Raw genomic sequence first — 27342 nt, 5'->3', positions numbered from 1 at the left:
CACACACTCAAGGGTTATTTCTCTTTCTTTTGCCTTCTTGCTTCCAGCTCGTTTCAGTATCGTGAGATTGTGCAGCTAGCGCCCCTTCCCTTGATCTCCTCACCCCTTCACCCCGTCTCTAAAAGTACAGCTGTCTCAGCTGACCAACAGTGCCGCGCTCGCGCGCTTATGTCTCAATCGAAAAAAAAAGCGGAGGGGGCATATAAACTATCCGTCAGACACGCTAGCATCCTTGCGCGGCCACCCAGCGGCCTTTCAAACGCTAAATGAAACCATTACCGACCACAACAATCTCTGCTGCTGCTGCCAGTGCGCTTCGAGCCGTAACGATCGTAACGACGCGTTCGGTGGAATTTTGCGCGATCGATTGTTCAGACCTGCGCCGTCGACAGCCGGCGGGACCGTGGATCGTAAATTGGGATATTGCAGCACAGTATCTGCCGCCTGCAGTCAACGGTTGCAAGAAGCAAAACCAACCGGTAACCTTTTAAGGAGATTGATGAGACACAACAGTGCAGCTTACTTTTGTGTTGAGCAATCGATTTGAAATATTTTCAAAAAAAAAAATGTATAAGTTACTTTTAGCAAACTATTAAGAGCTCAAACTCTCTTCCAAAACATTAAAATAATGTCATTTAATCCGTAGAAATAAAGGTTACAGCAATACAAACACGCCATTCAATAAAACAAACCACTATAAAGTTGTCAACATGAATTAAAAGAAGAAAAAAAACGAACCAAAATCAGAACACGGCCACAAATCGATCGTAAACATTAATCGATTTTTGATTTCGTCAATTCCACATCGGTACAACTTGGCCTAGAGTGGCATTCGTGTGCGCATTCCCCTACCGAGCTCCAGCCGATCACGCCATTCCGCCATGCAGCTGCGTGGGGCACCGGAATCGATGACGAATTTACCCCCGAAAAACAAAACAGCAAAAAAATCCCACCCCAAGAAAACTGGAGGAGAAAAATGGAGTAAAACAAACACAAACAACAGACGGGGACAACAACAAAAAAGCAACAACCAGCATCGATGGCGACACGAATGGCGGCACTGTGTGGTGCCGGCCGACGAACGAGCACGAGGAGATGGCGGCCAATTGATCAGAAATTGAGCTTGATCTCTTCCGTTCACGTTTTCGTCCGCACGAAGCGCCGCCACACACGCACACACCACCGGTAGTGAGTTAAGCAAACGAAAGAAAGAAAAAAAAAAGCTTTACGTTCATTCTCTTTCCCGTGCTTTTCGTGCGGTTTGTTTCAGGCTCCAGTATTTTTTGTTTCTTCTGTTGTTTCTCCCTTTTTTTAACTCGAGATGCACATAATGGTCGAGACTCAGCGCTGCTAGGCGTGCAGCCGCGCCGACGACGGAGAGAACCTGCGAGGATGCGGTGGGACACCAACGTAAAACCTCGCGCCTTCCAGCCTTCCTCCCCTCTCGACTGCCCGCGATCGAACGGTTCCGGTCGATGAAGAAATAAAATATAATTAAGACGTTTATTCTGGCTCCACTCCTTGGGCCGAGAGTGCTCCTTCCATCACGCCTTCTGCCCCTGCAGGTAGGCAGGACTCATTGGTGGCATTTGGACTGGAGGACGACTTCGGACTGTCGGCAGGAACTCATTACAACCACCGTAACTGAGGGATAATTACGGTAGTGGTGAATAGTAGTAATGCCACAGCGAGAGACAGAGAGAGAGAGATGAAACCCGAAGGCGAAGAATGCAAAAAAAACAGCATACACACACCTTTGCTCTTAAAAGAATGAATAACAATAAATCTGCTGTGTTACTGAGTCTCTCGACCGGCGCTCGACCGCCCAGGGTGGTTGAGCGAAACTTGGCGACATCTCCCCCGCGCCAAACGGACGCCGCCGCGAAAGAGAAGGAGAACGAGAGACCGATCCCACGGCAATCCTTCGGTTGGGCCATGTCTGAATGGATGTGGAGAAAACATCATCATCATCATCATCATCGGCATGATCGTTGTTGATCCACGCCGCAGCCGACAAAACGCGACGAGATGTGCGAGTGAGTGGCAAGCGCTGGCGACCGGGAGCGTGGCGAATGAAAGCTCATTTTTCCTGGGCCCTTGGACACCCCCAATCCCCCAATGCGGCTCATCCGCTGCTCTGGCATCCTCGCTCCGACCGGCGTTGCACACGTCGAAGGGGAAGTAGCGCTCGACGCTCCGGAATCCATCCCAAGGAAATAGTTATTCTTCGTGCGTCCTTCATTCCACCGATGCGCAGAGGCGAGGCCGACCCCCGCGCACTGCGAAAGACTTCATCACGCAAGCACTCACGCTACTACTACTCTTTCTTAGTCTCTCTTTCTCGCTCTGTCTCTACAGAGTTTTCGGGGTCGTTTCGGGGTGGTATCTCTTTATTTTGAAGTGTGCTTTTTTTGCTGTAGGTTCGTCGCTTCCTTCGTTCCCGTCTCATTCGCCGTGCTCGATGTATAAAATCACAACGTTGGCGTTCGGGTTGGCCACCCCATCGTCGCAATGGGGCAGAGCTCGGTGTGTGTATTTTTTTTCTCTCTCTCTCTTCTCCACTTCCTTCTCCTTTTCACGCGGAACGGTGAATCGGTAATGACTTATTTAGTAGAACAACCAAAGGAGCGAGAGAGCGAGCGGGTGGTCGCACGCCGGCAAGATGAAGCCATCACATAGTAATAGTCCGCGGACGGAATTGCTCGCTATTTACCGCAAACCCCCCCAACCGCGCGCGTAAGGGGTTGGTTCCGAGATAAGTGTTGTTGTTGCTGCCCGTTTGCTGTGTGTTATTTTTTTTTTTAATACGTCGCTATATTTCCCATCAATTCGTGACCGTAGTAAACTTTTCCTCCTTCTACTGCCTGCTCTGGGTGCCGGCGGGTTGGCTAATTGAGGCATTTTGACAGGTTGTTTTTTTTTTATTTCACAGTTTGCATTGATTGCATACTTTTAGGGGCTATTTTGATTATTTTACTGAGGAATTCGATGTTTTTAAAAGGTCATTAACTTAATATAAATTTCAAATTAAATGCACAAAATAAAGAAAAATTAGTAAAGTATTCCACACTAAAATATATATCAAGAATAAGATACAAGATAGCAAAATCCACAGTTATGCATAGAAATGTCTGTAAGGACCTAAGATTGGTTCTAAAATCTGATATCCAAATTCTCCAAAATGCCTCAAAATTCCCAAAACTAAATTGTTATCCTTCGTTACCCTTCCGTCGTTGTTTGTGTAAAATCCTTCCACAGTTCTATCATCCACGCCAAGAAACACATAAAACTCCGTTTGTCGCTGTTGCGCTATTTACTTTTCACACTTTCCCGGTGGCGATAAATTGAGCAGAACTGTAAATTGGTCGTTAATTGAAGAATGGTCCGGGTGAGCACGGGGAAGCGGTCAATATTAGGATACAGGCTAGCCGACAGCTTTCCGGGTCCTCCCGGTGGTAGGCATCTCCCTGTGTGTGGTGGAATGTTGTGACCACCGGGGTCCACCACTACCAAATCACACAAGTCAACAACATTCCTTCAACACGCTGTTTCTAGCTGCGTTCTTGGAACGTATCACACAGACACGAAAGGACGTCGTGGCCCCGGGAACCTTGCAACCTCAGTCTTCTTCCAAATATGTGTGAATATTTAGAACTTTGAATGCGCTTTATTTGAGCAGCCCAAAACATCTAGCTCACACACCGTTTGCGATCGGACGAGTGTAGTAGGAGAGCGTGACAAAAAAAAATCACACAAGAAACTGCCCTGGTGATTCAACATTCCACACTTTCAAGCCTTCAAAGCTAAACGGTATCATTTCCGGGACCGGAACCGACAAACAGGGCACAGGGAGACCCACAAAAAAGCAACAACTTCGCAACAACATCGTATGTCGGCTTTTTATTCCGCTCGACTTCCACACGGCCGTAATCAACCAGTCAGGAGGCGGTGACGAACGGAAAGGGAAGGGAGGGTGGGGGGGGAGCGAGAAATGGAGAAACACGAATTAAACGCTGAATGAAATCTGCCCTGGAGGATGATCACAGAGGAGGTGCCGCGCGGGCGACGAAACTTGGAGCCTAGGGGCGGAAGCGTGTGTGTGAGCAGAAGAAGAAGAAAGAGAGTCTGTACTGCCCGTGTACCGTACACACGACGTCGGATGACGTCGGATGACGACAAAAACACGGCGACGGCGAGCGCGCGCGATTCGAAAAATGCGGTCCACGCTCTCAGGAAAGCACCGCGCGCCAGCCACACACGCACCCATCCTCCAAACGGGACGAGCGCCGTTGGCCGCGAGGTCGTGCTCGTGGGACGGGGGGACGGGAAGCGGAGAGACAGTGACAGTAAGTGTAAACGGGCGGAGACGGAGGAGACGCACAGACGGAAAGGGAGAGATGAAGGAATTGTTTAATCTGATATTTGGACCTACCGCATCGGGTGGTCCCGCAGCGTCGTTTCCCTTTCTTTGCCGGCCCGCCCGTCGTCGGCCCGCTCGTCCTGTCTTCCACTAGTCACACACTATATTTACGATACACACACACACACACAATCATCCGTACGACGCACGCACCCGAGGAAAAGGTCGCACTCTGGGTGGAGAGAGCGAGAGGGAGCGAGAGAGATCGAGCAAAGGAGGGACGAAAGCGGCAGGGTCGAGAGAAACTGAAATGAAAACATACGCAACATACTACACACAAAACGTCGCAGTCGTCTCGTCGCAGTTGTGCTCTCGTAAGGGGCAGTTCGTGCCCTCTCTCTCTCGCTTCTTCGATGCTGTTTTCCAATGTCTGATTGTCCCCCCGGTACAAGGCAACACGCCCGTAATTGATCGTACAGGCGACGGCGAAGACCAGCACACACATGCATGGATGAACGAAGATGAATGCTGTAGTATGGTGCGTGGTGCGTTACAAATATTGGTAAAATATTATCAATCTTGCATTTGGTGACAAAAGGTGTAAATAAGTAAACGTTTTTAATGGTAAATTTGCCGCAATAAAATAAAAGTAAGCAATATTCATGTAAAATTTGCATTTCATACAATAAAATCAAATTGTTACCGAAGAAACATGATCGCGTTTTAACGCAAACCCCAAAGATTGCGTGTTTTGCCGTGCGAGATGACCGATCAACGCAGCAATACACACCCTCACCGACCTGCGATCGATACTCGTGCTAGCAATGGCAAATTACACTTATTTCAACTTTAGATGAATCTACATTCATTCAAAAATCAAAAAGTAATATTGCTGCTGGTATATCTTCTGCATAATGTTGTTGAAATTGTGCTAAAAAAACAAAAAGAAGAAGATCGAGTGACCTGCTGCCACTCTCATCACATATTCTTCACTTTCCGCTCTGCCCTTTTTACTGCTGCCCATAGCTGCCATACTAGCACCAGCAATAAAATCACACTTAACTACCGTATGCGTCCATACCGCGTGCGCCCTCAAAACGCGAAGCGACAGCGCTAGAAAAGAGCAAAAGAAAATTGACAATCAAAACACAACACCCCACAAAGAGAGTAAAAGAAACAAAAAGTTGGACTGCCCCCCAAGAGCACATTTCACAGCAGTGTGATCGAATTTGCCCACCCACCCTGGTTCCGCTGCTTCTACTGCGAAAGAGAAACAACAACCGTTCCACTATGCGGCCCCCCCCGGTCCACGGAGATCTCGCTTCAGCTGCTCCTACTTTCCCACCAGCTGCGTCCCTCCAGCTCAAGGTGGCATCGTACCGGGTGGTCTCGCACGCCCGCCAACAACCACACAAACACACACACACACACACACACACGCAATAATAATACTAATAGCATCATCCAACACCCGATATAGGGTACCCTCATATGTGTGTGTGCTGGTATGCACCAAATATGGTTCCCGAACGGTTGTCACTTCCCTTCGTGTGTCAGCGCGCTCCCTTTTGCGCAAGAAACAACCCCGTCACGCATGTTTTTTTTTTTTTGACGATCGTCATCGAAATATCTCTTGTTGGTATCTTTCTGTCACCGGAAAACATGCACATCTTCCCCCCTGTCGATGTCGGGAGGATGCAAACTGCATCTCACATGAAAGATACATGACGTGGTATGTATAAACACCGCCAGCGCAGTTGTTCTTGTTTGGCGCGGGTCTACAAGACTACAAGACGCGGGGATATTAAGGATTCACGAGATCATCGAGCCGACAGCGCACATCTCTTTCTTGCGGTGCAAAAGAAAGCAAAACCACCCGGGTGTGAACCGCGAAACATCATCACCATTAGGTTTGATTATTCTTGCATTCGTAGTGGAAATTCTCTGTCCAAGCATTCATTCACAGGATTGTTATTTGAGCATTATTGACATATAGACGGATCTTGGAATTGAATCAAAACATTGATAATCCCTTAAATATTAAAAAGAATTGTGCAAAAAATAAGCCAACCCTACTCAAAAAGCTCACTTACCCCCTACAACAAATAAAGTCTACGGATCTACGGTCGGTTTGGTAGGAGCTAAATTACATCACCTTGCCACAACTCTTGCAATTCCAAGCCCCATTAAGCAGGGCAAATTATCTGTGGTAAAATAGAAATTTGCTTCTCACTTGGCCCGCGCTCTAGCACCAAGCCGCGTGCATCCAATCAAGGCGCCACCACATCACAGTACTTCGCTAGGGTCCTGTAGACCAGGTCCCTGGGTCTCTTCTTTAGACGCTGAATTAGCTCATAAAATGCTATGAAAAATCCCTTACCGCACACGCTGTCATTGGGAACGGAGCTTTACCTACTTTGATTGGCCGTTTAATAGACACATTTGATCGTTAAGTTATGTGCGTTGTCACACACTGACTGGCAATAAGCACAAACCTTTATGAGATACAAATGAGGTTGAATGTTGTTGTTCCCTTCAAGCATAGCGAGTGAGGGAGTTTTGTTTAATTAAAATTAATTACCATCAACATATTCAACCGCAATAAACGTTTATCAAAAAGAGCGCATATTTGGCATCCAAAAGTCTAAATGAGGCTGAGCACTCCACTGTGCATACAGCAGACACTAGCAGTGCTCGAATCTGGATGGAAGAGAAAGTCATTCGGTAAAAATCAAAGCTGCTGCTGCTGCTGCATCCCAAACCACGACTAATTTGTGACCGACACAAACACTTCTCCACCACCATCATCAATTCCTTCCTTTCCACGAGCGTCTAATTGCTTGATGTGATCACATCGCCGTGGGCCGCTTATGCCAGAGGGACCGGAGGGAATTGTGGGGCAGGAACCACGCTAAACTGCAACTTCGCGAGAGCACGCGCTTATAAACCACCCTCCTCTTGCCTCTTATTTTACTCGAGCGTGTTTTATTGCACGCGGCGGCGGCTGCGGCGGCACTGTGGCCTTTTTTGCGCTGCGGACGTAACGCGCGCTGCACTTGAGATTTAATTTGGCGAGCACAATATGCTGACGATTAATTATTTCGCTCATTTACTTTTGCGTTCTTCTTGCAATCCATTTTGTTTTTATTGGGGTTCATCTTTTCTTTCGCTTGCATCGTAATCGCAACACGGTAAATTTGGTGTGTGTCGGATGAGATTTGACAAGCCCCACAGATTGCCACAACACACAGGCACAGAAAACCACAGAAAGAACAGTTTAGGCTTTCAATCTTTACCCTCAACATGTAATGCCGCTGGCTTAAAATTGTAGAGAACTCAAAGAGAAGGAAAGCCAAAAACAAACAAATCACAACCCCCAACAACGATACTGGTTTCGAGAGCTCTTCTTGATTTGCGCGAGAAAGCGAAGGAAGGAAAAGGCCACACGGTAGCACATTCCACACACGCCGAAGGATGAGGGGTATACAAAATATTTAAAATATAATAATTACCAACAGCAAATCAACCAAGCGACCAGTGGCGAGGAAGAAAGATATGGTGGCCATTGACGACGACACACAATCAAAACACATCCATTGCGCGCGCTAAAGTAAACATAAATATCCGTCTCAAATCGGCCAAATGTTTACATTTTTGCCAGGCTTTGCCGCGAGATGCCAGCGAAACCGACAAAGCGGGAGCTCAGTTTCACATTCTTAAAATCGTTTTAACGGCCATTTCATCTGCCTGAGATTGAGCCTTGGTGGAGGAGCATTTATTTTTGAAGTGTTGAAGACCATATGCTGTATTGAACCTTTTAATTGTTCAGTGGAAGGAAATAAGCAGAAGCACGATCATTAGAGTTTCTGATTTATCTGGTGTGACAACTTGATTGGAGTTCACGGTGTGAACTTCCAACAAACTAGTTTCCAAGTGGGGAAACGGTGCTTGGAGCCTTGGTGGAGGAGCAATCAGAGAGGCAAGAAGAACGTTACACGTTAAGGTCGTGCCCAATATCTTTTGACAGAAGTACAAGCCAATGGTATGAGTCATACTCACAGCACGCTAATAGAGACACAGAGAGAGATACAGAGGTTGTTTGAAGGCATGGAGATAAGTTTCAATACGTGCGTAATGGAAAAAAACGAGCTCGTGCTCTAATATTCCTGTCTGAACTCCAATAGAGCCTCAATTTCTTTGCAAGAGACCTAAACATGAACTCATTTTAGTTCTTTTGCTTTACCCAAAATGGTTAATCAAGACGATCGTGCCTCGTTTGCTAGACATGCTAGACGTGCTGTTCTTCCACCCGCTCGTCTATCCCGTCGGAAAGCCTGACAGTACACGTAACAAAAACGATTAATAATCCTGCCGCGTGTGTCCTGCGCTGTTGAGCGTGACGCGAAACCACACCGAAACTGCCGCACACGGGACGACGACGACGACGAGACTTAATCAACTGTTCTGGTGCCTTAGAAAGCGAAAGAACAAGCGAACTGGCAATAAATAGAGCCTAAGCTTGGACACAAATCACCCGACCCGCGTGACGTGAAAAATTCATCTCTAATGCAAATCTTGTGTCCCTCGCTAACCGTACCGCCGAGTGTCACGTTATGGTATCAATTGCGTCAACTATTTTTGATGTCTGGAAAGGTGATCTACATGGAGGCAACTATCTGTGTTGGAGGTCTGACCTCTACGATCTAATGGAGTTTAACATCCAAAACAGTACACATTAACCAATGAACTTGGCGTTAGAATTTATCAGTACATACTGATATTTTACTAGAAATTGATGTCTCAAGTACTCTCAAGTATATGAGGTACAGTATCGGACAGAAAGATAGGGCATTGGGTTTTTAACGCACCGTGCACCCGTTGGGCCAAGTTTATGTGTGGTTTGTATGTGTTTGTGTTTGTGTGTGTGTGTATGTGTGTGTATGTGTGTGTGTGTATGTGTGTGTGTGTATGTGTGTGTGCATGTGTGTGTGTGTGTGTGGATGTATGTTTGAATGTGTATTGATGTGTGTGTTTGTTTCACAAGTAGGTCGTTTCGGATAGATTTGTAAGTAGCTTTTTTGTGTTTTGGGTTAGGTTTTTGGTGTGATAAGCAGGACCACCGCCCTCGCGATCAGTGTGTTTTCGATATATTAACAATGTTACGGTCTTCTTTCGCCGTGGTCTTCTGAGGACGTCCGGTTGACTTGCGCGTTTCGGTTGTCCAAGCGCGTTTCAGTTGTCTAAGCACGTTTCGGTTGTCCGAAGCGCGTTTGCCACAAAAGTGCGCGATCGTTCCATTACGAACTCGATCCTTTTGCGCTTAATGCCAGCAGCAGCCATTCGCTTTTACATATGGCGCTGATAATCGGTACAACGTTTACCTCGACCCATTGTTACTAACATTGCTTGCTTGGACCGTCAAGAACGCGCTGGTTAAAAACTTGGACACGGCTGATCCCGTGCTCTGCCTGCGTTCTACTTCTATACGCGATGAATTACATCGTTGTCGAGCAGCGAAAACATCGCATGGATAAAAACTATCAACGAGTACGCGAGTAAGCGTCTTCCCTTCAAAATCGAGAACAGAATACTGCCGCGCTCATGAAACAAAACGCCCATTGAAAAGAACAACTGCGCGCCAGCTCAATGCACGCACAAAGTTTACCATTCGCACACAACGTGCAACGCAGAGATGCACGAAGGCCTTTCAATGGCGTGCACTGGAGAAACACCTGTGAGGGAATGCCGAGTTCATTGCTATTGTGCGCGTGTCCATTTCGCACCGGTGTCGCATTCACATTCATGAAACAGCACACCTGCGTTCTCGTCCGGGGAACAAGCGCTGCTGTCGATGCAAACTTTAGTTTTTATCCAAGTGTAAACGCACAATGTTTCACATGATAACACACATAATAAGAATAATTTCAACGCAATATGACATCATGGCAAGCTATGTTTTTCAGACACAAACCCGCGCACTTGCAAATACACATTAAAAAGCACACTCACTTTCTACTACTACTACACACACACACACACACACAAACACACACACACACACACACACACACACACACAAACACACACACACACACACTCATACACACACAAATACACACACAAATACACACATACACACACACAAACACGAGTAACGTGGCAAAACAAGTGCACGGTGCATTGAAAAAAAAGGGTCCTATCTTAATGTCCGTTACTGTACTCTTCAGAATACTGAAGACGATTAATCCTTTGTAGATACTCATATAAACTAGCCATAAGGACAGCGGATTCAGCTCCAAAGCCAATGATTTATAACGAGGGCATCTTGTCGCTATCGAATGTGCAACAACCTCCTAAAGACAGTGTTTGACAAAGACCAAAACCCAAAGCCTGGGTTTCGTAGACATTTGGTTCATTTTTTTTACGGCACGTTCCAGTACCGAATGCCAGCGCCGTCTAGCCGATGATCTACGATGTCAAACAGATGGGCAATCCCCGACTCATAACCAACTCCGGACACGTACCAACTGCTGGACAGCACTTATAACGTCGTTCCCCGATCTCCCTCCCCGATCGGGCTGCTACTAAATCGAAATTGTTTGTAAATTCAATGCGTTGTTTTTGCGTGACTCCAGAGCTTATCATCAAACGTGCGGCGGGAGTGGCGCGACACGGACCACCACTAGTCACAGTCAAGGAGCCGATTACGATTTCAAAGTGTACCGAGGGTCGCGGTTTTCATTCAATTGTGATGTTCATTCACCGTTTGATTTCCTCGTTGCACTATATGCTGCCCTCGTCTCCACCGCTCCCATCTTCCGAGCAAGAGAACTGTTTGTACCTCGGACACGTAACGTCCGCAAAGTCCTATGCACGTCCTCCTATTTCGGAACTTTGGAATTTCCCCTTGGGAGTGGTGGTGTGTCACACAGAAATACCGCACCGACTTCGGCTCGTGACAAAAACAAACAACGGAAAATAAAGATGGCATCCTACCAGGGACGCGCACTGGGACGTGTTCCCCGGGGTCATAAATTCTCTAAATCCCCCAGAGATAGGGTGTCGCTCCGGTCGCATCTTCCGCTCCATGCTTCCTCCCGTCGGGGTAAGTAAGAATTTTGGAAACTGACCCGTTTTCCCCCTTGGGGAATTGTCGATCCGCAGTCGATCATGATTGAGACACCGCCCGCTCGCGTACTTCCTCTGCCCGGCAACTCGTGATGTGCACACATACACACTGTTCAAAGTTCAGAGGCGTCACCCGTGCGCTGCCGGTCCCGGGGTCGGCTTGTACAATCAACCGTTTCAAGATCCCGAACGAAGAAGGGGGAAAAAAAGCCCAAATACGGAACCCACACACACGGGCCCTTTTTACCCGTGTCCCGCGGGGTCCGGATCACGCACGCAGGCACACACACACGCTGAGGGAGAAATATTACGGAGTTTCGAATCCGAGGGTTTCGGTTCGGAGGCTGGAACCCGCGCCCCGACAGGCCGGGATAGATTATTTCTTTTAATGTCTTACTTTTTGTTCCCCACACTTCATCCCGTGCATCGTGCATTCCCTCTGCTGGCGATGATGCTGTGTGTGTGTGTGTTTGTCTGTCGTTCGCTTTTGCGCCGGTTTTTATTTTTTTTCCTTCGACACGGCTGTCCTTCATCTCGGGGTGCCTCGACGATCGAGGGCGAGAACCACCACCTTCCGACCCGTGCGGACAAAGTTTCGACAAACCGAGCACAACCGGCCAGCAGGTGGCAGCAACACAGCAAGCCGCGCATACGATCAGTTGGCACGAAACAGTGTCTGTGTGTGTGTGGTAGAGTAAGGGAGGAGAACCCAACCCTGCCCGTACACGACGAAACAGCCAACAGACCGAGGGTGGAGGTGTGTTGTGTTGGGTATTGCTACGTTGTCGAAACAAGACCCTACACTGTGGCATTCATCCCTTGCTCTCTCTCTCTCTCTCTGTCCCTGCCTTCATCCCTATCTCTCTCGGTCTTTCTCTTTGCCCTGGTTCATGCCGTGGCGGGTCGTCGGATTGAGTTGTAATGGTTAATGGAATAGTTTCGTTTCCGAGGGCTAGGGCCTATTTCGTTCGCCGTATTCGATCTTTACCCGTACCCTATTGAGCTGGACTGTTGAGGCTTTGAGCGCCTCAGGGTGCGTTGATGTGACTTTTTATTTTGGGTGACAAATGTACGCTCAGAGGACACATAAAGAGTCCGTCTCTCTGGAGACTAGGCATTCTACAGCGCTCAAGATATCTCAGTTTGGATCTATTGGAGATCTTGAAGAATGTTCTTCATAACAAATGTTATTCTAGATGTCTTCCGAGTGTGATCCTAGGACATCTCCAGTCATCTTCGTCTACTAGTGTTATTCTTTGGGGATTTTAACAGTACTACTTCAGCAAGTCCAATTCCCAAATGTTATTGAGAAGATCGCCCAAAAGATGTCTTGGAGAAATTGAATTTTCATACAAGTAGGTCCTAAGTTGACACAACTCCCAGAATTCAAAAACAACCAACTTCAAACTTACCTTTTCTATTTGATCGAGTGCTATCGTCGCATCGTACCAGCTGGTTCGGATGTACAGGTCGGAAAATACTTTCTCGTCCACGGTGTCGCCGTGGGTGTCCGGTACCCTCGGCAGGGTATCCATCGTCGGTACCACCATTGTTTCTAAGTTTGAGCGTGTTTGCCTGCTATCCAGCTAGTTTGCACCGCGCGTCCGAGTAGGAAGCTGGTGCGGTTCACCTACTATAAACACTATTTTCGAAACTTGAGGGCAGTGTTCCTCTTGGGAGGAATTTTTTTTTGTTGCTTTCGAGGAATTTCGTTCACTTTCTTCTTCACATTCCACCACCTGCTCTGCCGAGCGGACAGACAGCGGCCTGGGTTTGATTCCCACAACTTCTTCACCGAACCCCCCCACACACACACACTATGCTCGCTTGCAAGACCGTAGGGAGAAATTTAGATCGAAACCATAGATCACGACACGGCCGATGTTGGCTGAGTGACACATCTTCTGCCACAGAAATCCACCGCACACTGCACACTGCACACAAAACTTCACGGAATGTAGCGCGGCCTACTACTGCACACCCGAATCTCGCGGAGTTATTCCGTCGTTGGAGAGGTTGATTAGTGTGCCACACGAGCTGCGCAACCACCTGCCTTATTCCGAAAAGGACCAGCCCTTTTGCTGAGGGCCACAAGACACCAACACACACATACACAGGAAGGAAACCACTTTCTCACAGGACACTTTTCTTTTTTCTTGCTCGGAATGCGGCTTTTCTACTCCGCGAGCACACGATACTTCAGCCGTCAAACAACTCGGCAAGGGAGCAACCCCAACCACGCACTCGATATTCTTTTTGCTGCGTTTTGCCGGAAGCACCGGAGCTTCCACCAGCCACTGCGGAACAAACGGACTCGAGAACTCGACGATCGACCGACACTGTCGCGCACTGTTGTGTGTCTTCTTCGGCGGTGGTGCCGATCATCCACGCACACCCGAAAAACTGAAAAAAAAAAGATCGAGGAAAACTCGCACACACAGACACAGCGATGCACACACACACACAAACACAGACACACGCGTGTGTTGGTGTACGCACTGAAGACCTTTTTTCCCGCACACACCACAACACAACACCGGGAGAGAGCGAGACAAAAAAAAACCTTTCGTACTTTGTTTTCTTCCCAAAATTGGGCCCTCGATCTCCTTCGCTCTTTCTTGCGAGCTGGTGCGTGTGTGTTTCCGCCCTTCCGCCTTTCTCGGGTGTTTCTTTCCTTTCTCTCGTCCTCCTTTCCACTTGTTTTCTCCCGGTCGTTCTTGCTCTGTTTGCTAGCAGCAGCAGCCGCCGAGAGGGAAAGATGCTTTTTTTTTTGTTGTTTTCGGCTGTTCGACTTTCCTCCCCTTCGCTTAGCCTCTTCCCGGTGCAGCCCTCTGCCTTTAAGGTCGAAGTTGAGTGGGCTCTGCCCTTGCGCCCTGCAGTTTTTCCTGTTATTTATGTCTTACTTGTCTCGCTTTGGCTGGTGGGTCGCGTACCCAGCGTATACACGGGTGGAGAGAGAGAGAGCGCTCGCCCGGCAGCATAAACACACAAACATAAACGATCGTGGAAGGATCGTGGCGCAGCAGAGCTCCACAGCACGGTTACAAAATCGTCGTGACGATTAATTTAGGAGCTTTGCCCGAACTTTCCCAGCTTAACGCGCGAACCAAGACAACGTGAAGTTGGCAGAAGAAGAAAAGTTTGAGCGCGTTTTTGCCGTCGGTAAAACAAAAAAAAACGTTGCCGTTCGCTTGTGTTTCACGCACGCACACCGCCAATGGGGGGGGAGTGGATTTGTTTATCTCCTGCACGATCCGCTGCCGATCTTTGAAGCGCGCCGACGACTGTTTGCGATTGCAGGCCAGTTTGCGATCTAGCGCCCACCGCACACTGTGTTTGACATTGGCGCGCCTTCCTCCTGCTTCCTCCTGGAGAAACCGGCGCGCTGTCTTATCGTACGACTTAATTACGGCGCGAGTTCACCCAAACACACACACACACATACAAGCAAGAACAGGGCACAAGTTAAACGCCCTCGCTGTTCCTTTTCTGCGCGCACGCACGCACGCAAAGATCGATCGACGCTGGTGTGTTTTGGTTTTGGCGTCACACACTGTCGTTTCGTCACCACCGCACACACGATCGTACAAAACACGCACACACACACACGTTGTTTGATCTAAAGCACGCACGCGGGAGGAATTTTGAATGAAGTTTGCACGATTAAAATCCTTCGCTTGTTTTTTCTTTTCTATCTGTCACAAACACACTCCACAGAAATGCAGGATCCTTTAACAGCGAGCAGAAGTGCACACTCCGAAACGGTGCTCTGCCTCGTCGTGTCTCGTTGCGTACAAGAAGTGTTTCCGAAAAGGAACATCACACACCTCACTGATCGCACCCGGGGAGCAGCAGCGGAGCGATCGGGCTTTGCGTCCGCACTGCGCGATTGTTTTCGATCAAATAAAAGTCGGCCATCTTACCTACACCGTTGCGCACCGGCCGAACGGCGGACTGGCTGCCGCCTGTGTGTGTTGCTCGCCCTGCATGCGGTGCGCAGGCCGCGCTCTGGTACGCGTTGCCCCGTTGATGGGTGAACACCGTGCAGGAAAAGATATTGGATTGAGTTTACAGTAGCGTTGATTTAGCATTATTTTCCATAATTTTCATATTTACTTTTTTCAAAACTTTTACTCTTAATTTGAGGTGCAAAAAAGGTTTTTTATTTATTTTACCTTTTTTTTCCCGATTGAAGCGATCCGGCAAACATTGGTGCTAGGGCGGCGCCTTAGCAAAATCCGGACAAACCACCCCAACCGGTGCGCGGTGGTGTTGGTGTGTGTGCGAATGCGTGCGGCAATGGTGGTGTGCGTTGAAAACGTTCCACCGTAGGACTTGTTGCTTGTGCGTGTTCATTGCCAAAGCATGGGCCGAGTAGGTGTTGCCGTAAGTTTGGTGATATTTTTATGTTTTTTAAAGTTTCAGTTCAATATTTTTTCAAATTTATTTTCAATTTATTTTATGATTCATCAGAAATTTTATTTTTTAATCTCTTATGAATACAAAAGTATTACTAGAAAACATAAATATTTTATATTAGAAATATGACTTTTATGAAAATAAAATAAATTATTTGAACATTTATTTGTCTTTGTTTATTTTATTTTAACTTATTTTGATAATTTTAATAAATTTTACGTTCTTTCTTCGCGTTATTCGCATCAAAGATTATTCAGCTTCGAATAAAAATATTGGGAAAACTTCAAAAAATAAGATTTTTGTTATCTTATTATCGTCATCATTATGATAATCAACTAATTTAAAAAAAATCTGAACTTTATAAAATAATAAATAAAATAAATGTTAAACACATATCTGTAAAACAAACCTTCTTGCACGACAAAAACTGACCGATCAAGCTCAATGGGAGCGCTTACCCACACTGGCACGGCGCAGCATCCACCATCGGCAACATCCGTGCGCTCGTGTTGGTGCGATGATCAACCCTCACTGCGTCCGCTACCGGAGAGAGAGCGGCAAGGACAGCGGTCGCCGGCGGACAGGGGAGGGATCGTTGATGTTTCCATTTCTTTGCCCCGTCGATTGGAGCGCAGCACGTCGTGTGCGATCCCACCACCAGCAGAGGGTGTGTGTGTGTGTGTGGATGTGTTTGCTTGTGGGCCTGGGAAGGAAAGGACGGCTCGGGTGAGGGGTGCTGCGCCCGGCCCCGAGGAGGAGGACACCGGGAGACGAAATTAAGATGCATGAGGCAGAAGGCAGCCGAACGAAGGAAAGGAAAGAAGAAAAAAATACAGCACAACATAAGGGCTGTGTATATAGGCATGGCCGGTGGCCGATGGCAGGGAAGGGAAGAAGAAGGGTGGAAAGGAAAGATGGAGAGGGGCAGGGCGGAAGGGAGGGAGGAGTGAATAAAAGACGCACGCAAGCGAGAAGGAGAAGCAGGAATGGCCGGAATGGAAAGGAGAGACCGTACGCTTCTACATTATATGGGACCACCCGCATGCTTCCGCCAAGATCACTGTCATTGATCGATGATGATGAACGTGTATACCCGCACACATACAGACACAAGCACGCACACTAACACAGGCACATGTAGGCAGTGAAACGAGCTTCGGGCAGTTGAGCTGGCGGGACGCAGACGGCTCGTGAGCTGCGACAGCCTCAGTCTGCCTGCAACTGCCACAAATGTTGCTTGTAATTGTTGTTGATTTTAACATGCTTTAAGGGTGATATTATGGAAATCATTTGATTTATCAAAAATTTGTTTCACTATGATTTTATTTAAGCATTTTTTTTACATATTTTTATTTTGTTTTTTTTATCCTATTAGAAGTTGCTTTTTATGATCTAAAAATCACTTAATTCTAATGTGAAATAAAATGCAAGGATTTTTGAACAATAAATAAACAATTGAAGCAAACTAACTAAATTTTTTTAATTTTTTTAATTTTTCCTAATTTATTATTATATAATAACTATATATAACTAAAATTATTAAATACAATGAAAATATATTAATTTATATGCTTATATAAAAAATTGTAAATATGTTTCAGTATCATAAACAATTGTAAGAAATCAAGAGAATTTTTCCAAAGAGAAAATTCAAAACTAAATTTTGAGCCACATTGCAACATCAAATTTAATTTTTCACCCAACTGCGAACGATCTCGGCGAAGCGTTGCCAAAATTCCGCACCGCACTGTAGCTCGGCTTCCGTGCGCAAAAGAGACGAGCGCGCGCGCGCGGCAAACGGAAGCACAAACGGAGTGCTGCGCGATTGTTTAACGTGTGTATGCCGCGGCGGACGGAACGAAGCTTGCCTTGTCGCGTGCTCCTTTCCTTTCCACTCGCCGCTGCACCACCTAGCGTCACTCCGCATCCTCCCTTTCTCCTAACGCCGGATATTCTCCGCTCTCATTCCACAGCCCCAAAATGCCTTGCGCCTTCCTGCCCGGGGTCTTCGCGTTGCCGGTGTGTTTATTCCGGCGAACTTTTCATTGATCGTTTACCACCCCCACCCCACTGGTCCCGCCTCCACTCTTGTTCGATGCCCTGTTTTGAGAGGTTCAAAGAGAGAGAATGAGAGTGAGACAGGATGAGCGTTGCATATATGCACTTACGCCCCCTCCCCCGCCCCCATTGCCTGTCACAGGGTTGCAATTTTGATGACGTGTGGAAATTTTCAATTGCCCAATACGAACGTTCGTGCCGTATCGACACAAACGGACGGGCCCGTACGTCGCCATTGCTCCGATTTCTCGTGCATTCTTGGTACGGTAATATTATTTTGATGCTAAAATCACGCCACGCACTCACTCGCTGCATCCTTTCTTCCCGGTTGGCCCTTGTCTGTTGGTGTTTTATCTTCCAGCCGCACTAAATCCATCCGCACTGGCCTGTCCGGGCTCTCCCGTTGTCTTGGAGTGCACAATTCAGTCCGGATTGTTTCGAAAAAAAAAATTCCCTCATTTTTCCCTCCCGTCAACCCTGAACGATTTTGACTCTTGTTCGTTGCTGTTCGACTGTATTTTTCCCCCCGCTTTTTGCTTGCGAGACCGGCTTTACATCACCATTAAACTTCCTCGACGTGTGTGGTCTCCGGCGTTCGATGATGCCGGGGTGCCGTGCGTCTCCTTTTGGGGTTGCCGTGCTGGCAACATAAATATACATATATGCCCACACGCACCAGCAGGGTAATCTTGAATCTCTTACGGGCACGACCTTATCTAACGCACGTTCACCCAAAACGTGCTCAAGGACAACATTGTTGGAGGAATTGGGTGGTGGTGGTGGTGGAAATGGGGGTTTCTGAGAGAAAACTTCTCGAAGCAAACGGCACCGCGATCCCACAGCGTATATGTTTTAGGGGTGCAAATTTATTTAAACGGCCACTATCATCACGTATCCTGGAGTGTGTGGAATCCTTTTTTCCTTTTTGCTGGTACGGAAAAACAAAAATCCCTTGTTTCGCTCACGAAATGTGGCCTTCAAAATGAGTCAATTTTATGGCTCATGCTTCCTTAGCATGAGCTGGAGGATTTATTTGAGTTTTGAGGATTTAAAGGTTTGTGTTTCTGATGCAAATAAAAGTAAATTTATGTAGGTTTTGTATCACGCCATATCACGCACGTGTGCGGGTTGGTTCACATAAAACATCGAACTTGAACATTTTAGACCATTTCTGTTTGAAGATTAGGTTAGTAAAATAAAATGTTTTATATAGATTTGCTGAATTCTTAAAGTATTTTTCTCAATTGGAAAAAAAATATTAAAAAATTAGCATATAATTTGTAATCAAAAAGCATTGAAAAAGACTAAAAAAGAAAAAAACAAGAAAAAAATGCGTTTGGAATGGAATTTGTTGGAATTTACGTGAATGTACGCATTACGCATAGTTTTAAGAAAGAATGCCAACTGTGAAATAGTAATAATTCGTAGAAGTCAGTAATACAACTTATTCAAAAAATGAATTAATTAATAATATAAGTTTGTGACAATGTAAATTTTGTTTAAACAATGCAAAACATTTGAAAACAGTGAAAAATACTTTAGAAAATAAGGAATTTTACATGTCCTTAATAATTTGATGAATGCTGACAAATGATTAGCAATAATAACAATAAAAATAATGAAAACAACATCAAAAATTATAATAAAAATAATAAATAATAATAATAATTTAATACTAATAATAATAATAATCACAATAATAATAATAATTATAATAATAATCACAATAATAATAATAATTATAATAATAATAATAATCATAATAAAAATAATAATAATAATTATAATAATAATAATAATACTTATAATAATAATAATAATAATAAAAATAACAATAATTATATTAAAAATAAAAATAATAATAATAATAAAAATAATTAAAATAAAAACAATAATAATAATAATAATAAGAATATTAATACAAATAATAATAATAATAATAATAATAATAATAATAATAATAATCATAATAAGAATAAGAATAAAATTAATAATAATGATAATAATAATAATAATAATAATAATAATCATAATAATAATAAAAATAATAATATTAATAATAATAACAATAATTATTATTATTATAATAATAATAATAAAAATAATAATATTAATAATAATAATAATTATTATAATAATAATAATAATAATAATAATAATAATAATAATAAAATTAATAATAATAATAATAATAATAATGATAATAATAATACTAATAATAAAAATGAAAATACTGATAATAATAATAAAAATAATAAAAACAATAAAAATAATAATAATAATAATAAAAATAAAAATAAAAATAATAATAATAAAAATAAAAATAAAAATAAAAATAAAAATAAAAATAAAAATAAAAATAATAATAATGATAATAATAATAATAATGATGATAATAATAATAAAAATAATAATAATAATAATAATAATAATAATAATAATAATAATAGTAATAATAACAGCAATAATAAGAATAAGAATAACAAAAATAATAGCAACAATAATCACAACAGTAATAGCAACACTATCTTCAAATAAAAAATGTCCAATTTTGTCACTCATGTACGAGACAAGTTCATAAACATGAAAAAAAAACAATATATGTTTAACTACCTCATAATATTAAAATCTATTTACACATCAAATCAGATTACAGAAAACCTTAAACAGTGTGCAAAAAATCTGTAGTAAAATAAAAAAAAAGCAAAATTCTAAAGCACAATGCAATGAAAATATCAAACAGGTTACAAGTGTCGTCCTACAAACTTGTTTGATTATCATATGTTGTGTATAGTGTTTTACTTTAATTTGTGAATCAAAACTCATTTTCATGATTCTGGAGCAGCATTATCCACGAAAAGCTTAAACATATTTCTGATGAGTTAATTATTATTCGCATAGCATCATTATACTCAACAGCAAGGCTCCTACCACACATCAGAGAGGCATCCAGCAGTGGCGCAGATTTTATGCAGAATTGGTTTTCCCCTTTCTCATTGTCTACTTTTCCTATCTTAATCTTCTAAAAAAAACACACACACACATACAATTTTTACACAGCGCTTTATAATAGCTCCATAATAGCATAAAAGCTTTCAATCTGCATTTTCTTTCCATCCCTCTTGGGCGACTGGCCCTTTCCCCCTCGTCCTTTGGGCGAATGATTGATGATAGACAAATTAATTGCGGCTCTTTGACTGCACGATGGCTTCAGCAAGCGCAAATTAATTGATATAAATAACAATCATCCCCGCCGCTGTGCCGGTCGATCCCTCCCTTCCCAATGGCTCCCGGGTTTCGTTCCTTTTGCACGATGATCCACTGTATCCAGTTCCATTATTACCACAAGGCTTTTTTCTTTTTTGCTACTGATGTCTGGACTCCAAAGTACAGTGGTTCTAGCCAGACACGGGAAGGTTTTTATCTTTCACGCAGCAGGGTGGAATTTCAGAAAAAAATTATTAATTTGCAGCGAGTCCTTGGGAAGTTATGACCTTCAATATTAGCAGAAAGCCTTGAAATGCTTTACAAAATTTAAAAAATTGCTTTTGTTTACACTACTACAGCTAAATGATTTAGGATATTTTACAAAAACATCATAAAAAACATATTGATTTATCCTAATACTTTAGCTTTCGATGATGATGGGCGCAACGATTTAAAATTTGCTACCGACTGTGTGTAATTTTCGCACCGCCAAAAACTTAAAAGCACAATAAGCTCAAACCACCCAAGCGATGCTCATGTTACTCCGTCTCTGTGTGTGTGGCGGTGTGGCGCTTCGGCAAGAGATCAGTTTTGTTTGTTTACCCCTATCCTTTTCTAGCAGTTTTGTGTGAATCTTTCCCCTTTTTTTTTGCTGAACCGACTCTCTTTTCGATTCTCCAAATCGATTTCGTCTCCGTTGTCCAGTGTGTTTAAAGCTTTTTTTTGTTTTGTTTTATTCAAACCGTTTTCATATTCCTAACCTACACCCTTTCTCTTTCCCGCAGCTGTTATCTTGTGTTTTATTTTCCTTCCTTCTTTTCATCCCCTTGCCTTTCTTCTTCTTCTGTCCCCCGAGTGGTGTGTACCATTTTTTTCCCACCCGAACCATTGCTCAACCCCGGGTGTGCCGTAATTTTCTTCATCATCTCGGACCGGCCGCGGGACGATCGATGTGGGCATGAGCAGGGAAAACGGTCGGACGGCCGCCGCCGCTACGTTGCGTTTTTGGTCTTCGGTTTGGTTCAACAACAACGGGCAACCGGCAGCCCAAAAGTTGTAGCCCCTCTGATGGCTTTATAACCGTGTTTGTGTGCCTGTGTGTGTGCGCAGAGCAGTTGAACACGCGGTCGGCAAAATTGCCTTTGATCTTTGCCGAGAAAGTGAGTGTGCGCCAGCAGCCACCGGGGCAAAACCAACCCGGGGGACGGCAGCGGGGTTCTGGTTTGCCCAGATTGGAGGAAGTTTGCTGGGCGACAGACACGGTCCCAGTTCCAAATAAGCGCTTTTCGAACAAAAAAAAATCGTGAAGGAAATTGACCATTTTTCCTTACAGCTGTACGCGTGTGTGTGTGTGTGTGTGTGTGGCTTTTGTGGCTGCTTATGTCATTTTCTACTGATGAAATTATTTATCAATTTCAAGAGCTTGATAATGTCAGTCCCGCACCACGGATGCCTGGACCCGCATTGGCTGTGGAAATGGAAATATTTTACACCGGATCGTAAAGCTTTATTGATTAAATCACACTTGCGGGTTTCACAGCCATATCTAAACCTTAATTGTTCGTAGCTGCACCGGGGAATGGGGCCGGGTCCAGAAATGATTTATTGGAACGATAGAGAAGAAATAGGTGATCCCGAAACAGTGAGACCAACATACGTAGACAAAAAAACGTAAGGGGAGGTGAGAAATTCGGTCAGAATGCGGACAGTTTCCTGTCACCGAAACGTTGCGCCGTAAATCAATTTTCCCCGATTTTACGGTAAAATACGACTCAGTGGTTCCCATTTCACACGCATGCGATAGATTTATTTTTTGGTTTTTGGTTTCACATTCACAAAGAATTGGGACAGCAAGTTCAGATAAAAGCTGTGACACATATTTCCCTGCTGACAGTTGACAGCAGGGACAGTTGATCACTGTAGAATTCCAAGCTTTACTCATTTATGTGTAAAATAACACCGAATAAAATATTATAAAAAATAAAGAATTAAGTAGCTCAAACAAATCTCCACAATTATTTCCAGAACCGATTGAATCGTCAAACGAAGCTGTAAGCTAATTAAACGAAACACGGGCCCGAGCGGGGAAATAATTAAGTTGTTACTACACCGCGCAGCCGCCTGCCGGTCGATTGCTCAATCGAATAAAATGTAATAATTACGGCCCTGCGACGCAACGCTAAGGGTAGGGAGTTCCTGAAAACCAACCCACAATTGTACCGCCCCGAGCCCCGAATGCCAACCGTAACAAATTGCGGGGTAAGCTTAACGAAATCAGAGAACAAGAAGAAAAAACGACGACTGAAGAAAATGGTGAAAACCCGAGAAAAGCAACAAAAAGACTCGGACCCTTTCGGCGTCGGTCTTTGAGCGTCCGCCTGTGAAAAAGATGTAACTTTTAGACCGTGTCCAATCTGCATTATTGTGACCATTTTGGAGTCTATCGTGGGATTGAGTTTGTTTTTTTAGATGATTTTTTTTTAAAATAGGAAAGAAAACTGCCCACCTCATAGAAGGGGAAAAGATTTGGAAACGTTTTATGGTCACACTCGTACAGCCGCATGATCGGTGAGATCGTTCCATGTTTAAAAATATTAGTTCTATTCCTCGTGTTTCTGCTCTCCAAAGATGTTTACTTTGGAAATCATCATCTAGCTAGCTGAAAATAGTATCTGGATATACTCAAACTAGATTCACGATGTAAAGATCACCAAAAATGCCCGGGTTGTTGATTTGAATCTGTTCAGAATTGAAGTTGAAGCGAACTGAAGCGGTTTAATTGGAAATGATTAAATCAATTCGAAAAGCCAATCAAGGGGTTAAGGCAAGTGTATGATGTTCAGGGCGGATTCAGTTCTTAGATCTAATAATTACTGAATATAAACAGACAATCACGCGTTCAAAACAAGCGTATTTCAGAAGTGCTAAATATGAATGAATGAGTTTATTGAATCCAACAAAGAAATTGGAATTTTTCAACATGAAGAGTTAATGTCATAACATTCAAACAAGATTTTATTTTTCTGCAGAATCGAAGTCTACCGCATCTCCAAGTAGTAAATTTACATTGTACTCAGTTGAATCCTTTGGTTTTGTCAGCTTTATTCGGAATTTCGTCCCAAATCTTCACCAAACGATTCTTGAATTCGTCCTAACTGAAATATCGAAAAACTTCCTAACAGTTATTCCCAAATAATAAAGTCCAATGGCTTCAAGTCTGAAGTAGCTTAAGCAATACGACAAAGCCGTCTCTCCTGAATAAAACCAAATCTGGAGTAGCTGCAGGCCATTCAGGTCAGGTGATGAAATAAGGCATATTCTTCACACGCCATTGTTGAACGATTGCAGCCTTAAGGGCTGGAACTAAATCCTGTTGAAAGTAAAAACTATATTTCCCAAAAACTAGCACAAGGCTTCAAATAACTTTGGAGAACATGTTGCAAAAAAAGATCTATAAATACGATAATTTTGCTTGTTCAAAGTTACATTCGGAGTAATCAATATATCACTCAAAAAATGTTGTGACCAGCGTCACAACTCATTCAGAGAATCAGTCTACGATAGCTTTATCGCTTTCTAAAACTGTTTTACGCAATGTATTTCACTAAGGATGACGTAACCGACTGAAGCATGTATGCCTTAAGTATCCCTAATTGCTAAGTTACTCCAAGTCTTCAAATAATTATGCTATTAAAGACAATTAACCCACGTCCCACAGAATCAAAGATAAGCTTCATTCTTTGAGATTACAACTCAGGCTACAAATTGTCTATCATGACATGTTTCAGACGAAATCCACTGCCTACACATATATCATTCGTTAAGACATCCAAAAATCGTGACAGTTCTAATCCAACCTCTAAACCACACCCCACCGACTACTATAGCTGTGTATGTCGGTTCGATACAGTGCCTTTCGTTCAATCACTTCCACCCCCGTCAATCAACTCAATCCATCAATGAATCTCAACGTTTTTGCCCCCCTCCACACACCAACCTATAGCTGAATCGATACTGAATCGATCGATCGATCGTTACCACACGTAACCGTGACAGCGAACCGATCCTGGGTGTTGATGGTGTGATCACGAAATGACGTTAATCACCTGGCATTCGATTTGGAGTCGGGCAACCTACATTAGAATTCAACGCCGGTGGCCAAGCCATAATGGCGTTTTGGAATGGTTGGTGATTGAATTAATATAAAAAAAAAACAAAGCCTCACTGGACGGGAAAGGCAGATTGATCGACGGGGCACGCACCGTACCGTGAGGTAGACATTTCGATCGAACCGTTCAATTACGGCCCAAGCCAGATTGGAGTTATAAAACGGTTAAGCTACACATGAAAAGCTGAAACTCTGAAATTATTTATTGCACATATAATCCCTCCGATTGCTACACGATCGCCCCGAGAGCGGGCGCAAAGTGTACCGAAACCGATATGACCTCATCGCACAAGTGCCTTTACTTTATGGGTGCGCGTGTAAAATGTGTCCATGCTCTTCTCTCCGGCCAACAGGACCCGCAGGACCGTAAAAGTCAAACAAGAAGTGCGGGTAGGAAAGAAATGAAACCCAGCAACACGTTCTTATAAATGTAATCTCAATTTAATGAGACTTTTATTTGTGACGCGAATCGCGATCGCTGATGGTCTGAAAATTAAGCCCGTCTCGTCGTAAAACCCGTCATTAAAATTTGAGTGGACAGGAGGGGGGAAGGTGAGAGTATTTTGCTTTCTTTGGGCACGGGCACGAACGGGGAACGGTATCAATTTTCGTACCGAGAGAAGTGCGATCGCATTTATTTTTCTTTCCTACGGAAAGGAAATTTCGAGACGTTGCGAAAGCTCTGCTCAGTGGATAAAGCTTTGCAATTTGAAAAAAAACGGAGCAGGGGGAAAAAAAGGTTTGTATGATTTTATTATAAAAACGAAACAAAAAATGTGCTCCACACAATTCCAATCAGTGCCAAATTGAATAAGCGCAAACCCCGCAAAGACGGAAAGGAGCCCAGCATTAAAAGTCACACAGTACTTTGAATGCAAATAAAAAAGAAAGCATAATAAAAGGTACATAAAATCACTAAAATTAACAATCTTCTTAGAGAGCAGGATTTTGTTGCTGGCCTTTTTCTCCTTCTCCCCCGGCACCGCCAGGACGCAAGAAGCACAACGCATCGAGCAATGGTTGCGCCGTTCGTTCTCTGCTTTGTTTTGCTTGTTTCAACGATTTTTTGGCATCATTTTTTTGCCAGTGTGTGTGTGTGTGTTTTTGTTGCTGACCTGTCTCTGTTTGATTTCCCCGTCCGTGCGTCCGCTTTAATGTGAAAAGAGATTCGCCACCGAGCTCCCGGTATTTGTTGGTTTTAATTAATATATTCCGAACCAAATTATCTCCCGATGCCCGATGTTCGATAATCGTCATCATCAACAAGAAGAACATCATCATCAGCGTGGTCGCCGCCGTCGTCGTCGTGGTCGTCGTTATCATCATAAAACAAACGGGAACGATTTGGCCGCGAGCATAAAGTGGCTTTAGAGTGGACGAGACACAGGAAAAAAAGGAGGGAATAACACATTTTAAACCCTCGCACCGAGGAAACGAAAGGGGAACAGCACCGTATGGGAGAAAGGGGTCTCTTGCTTTATTTTTTGTTTGTTTGATTATTCAAGAATCTGAACCGACGACGGGTGAGTCGCTTGCGCACGGGATCCCGGGGGTCGTAATGGTTGAAAGATTATGGGAATTAATTAATGTGTTTTTTTTTCGGGTTTCCGCTCTTTGGTGCCTTCCGTTCTGCTAGACCTCTAGAGCAGGGATGCAGCAGTGTGGATGCGCACTGCCGGTAGCAATCACGGGCATGCTTCCCCCGACAGACTAGGCAGACGTGGAGGGCTTGTGTGAAATGGTCGGTCATATTTGCCTACGATCACGGATGATTTGAACAGGTTCATTTTTTTCCTTTAATTTCCAAACACATTATCACCCAGGAAGTTGTAGGAAGCACGTTCTTGGCTATGGAAGCGATGGTTCGTTTGTCCATTGTAAATATTAGATTGTTTTTATTTGGCGGTAAAATCAACGCAGGAGGACGCTTGCTTTGCGGGATCGTTCAACCGCAAAGGTGAGAGGATCCTTTTGCTTTTTGATCCTTGAAAGTGGTAGCCGC

The 27342-nt window shown here is 44.1% G+C and overlaps 1 protein-coding gene across 2 annotated transcripts in view; it reads right to left on the bottom strand.

Moving 5' to 3' along the window:
* LOC120955324 (protein patched) overlaps positions 1–15443 on the bottom strand; it is a 43918-nt gene extending 28475 nt beyond the window's left edge. Inside the window, exons 1-2 of one of the 2 annotated variants that reach the window (XM_040376130.2) lie at positions 15316–15443; positions 12901–13891 (exon numbers count right to left, since the gene is read on the bottom strand). In XM_040376130.2, coding sequence (XP_040232064.2) covers positions 12901–13038 — 138 coding nt within the window. In that variant the 5' untranslated portion in view covers positions 13039–13891; positions 15316–15443. Of the gene's footprint in view, positions 1–12900 lie in introns of both variants that reach the window. The other variant, XM_049608830.1, reaches the window with a different exon arrangement.
* Positions 15444–27342: the final 11899 nt, after the last annotated feature.

The sequence above is a fragment of the Anopheles coluzzii genome, chromosome 3, assembly GCF_943734685.1.
Source record: "Anopheles coluzzii chromosome 3, AcolN3, whole genome shotgun sequence".
NCBI lineage: Eukaryota > Metazoa > Arthropoda > Insecta > Diptera > Culicidae > Anopheles > Anopheles coluzzii.
The sequence above is the reverse complement of the archived record's forward strand: the minus strand, read 5'-3'. Positions and strand labels throughout refer to the sequence as shown.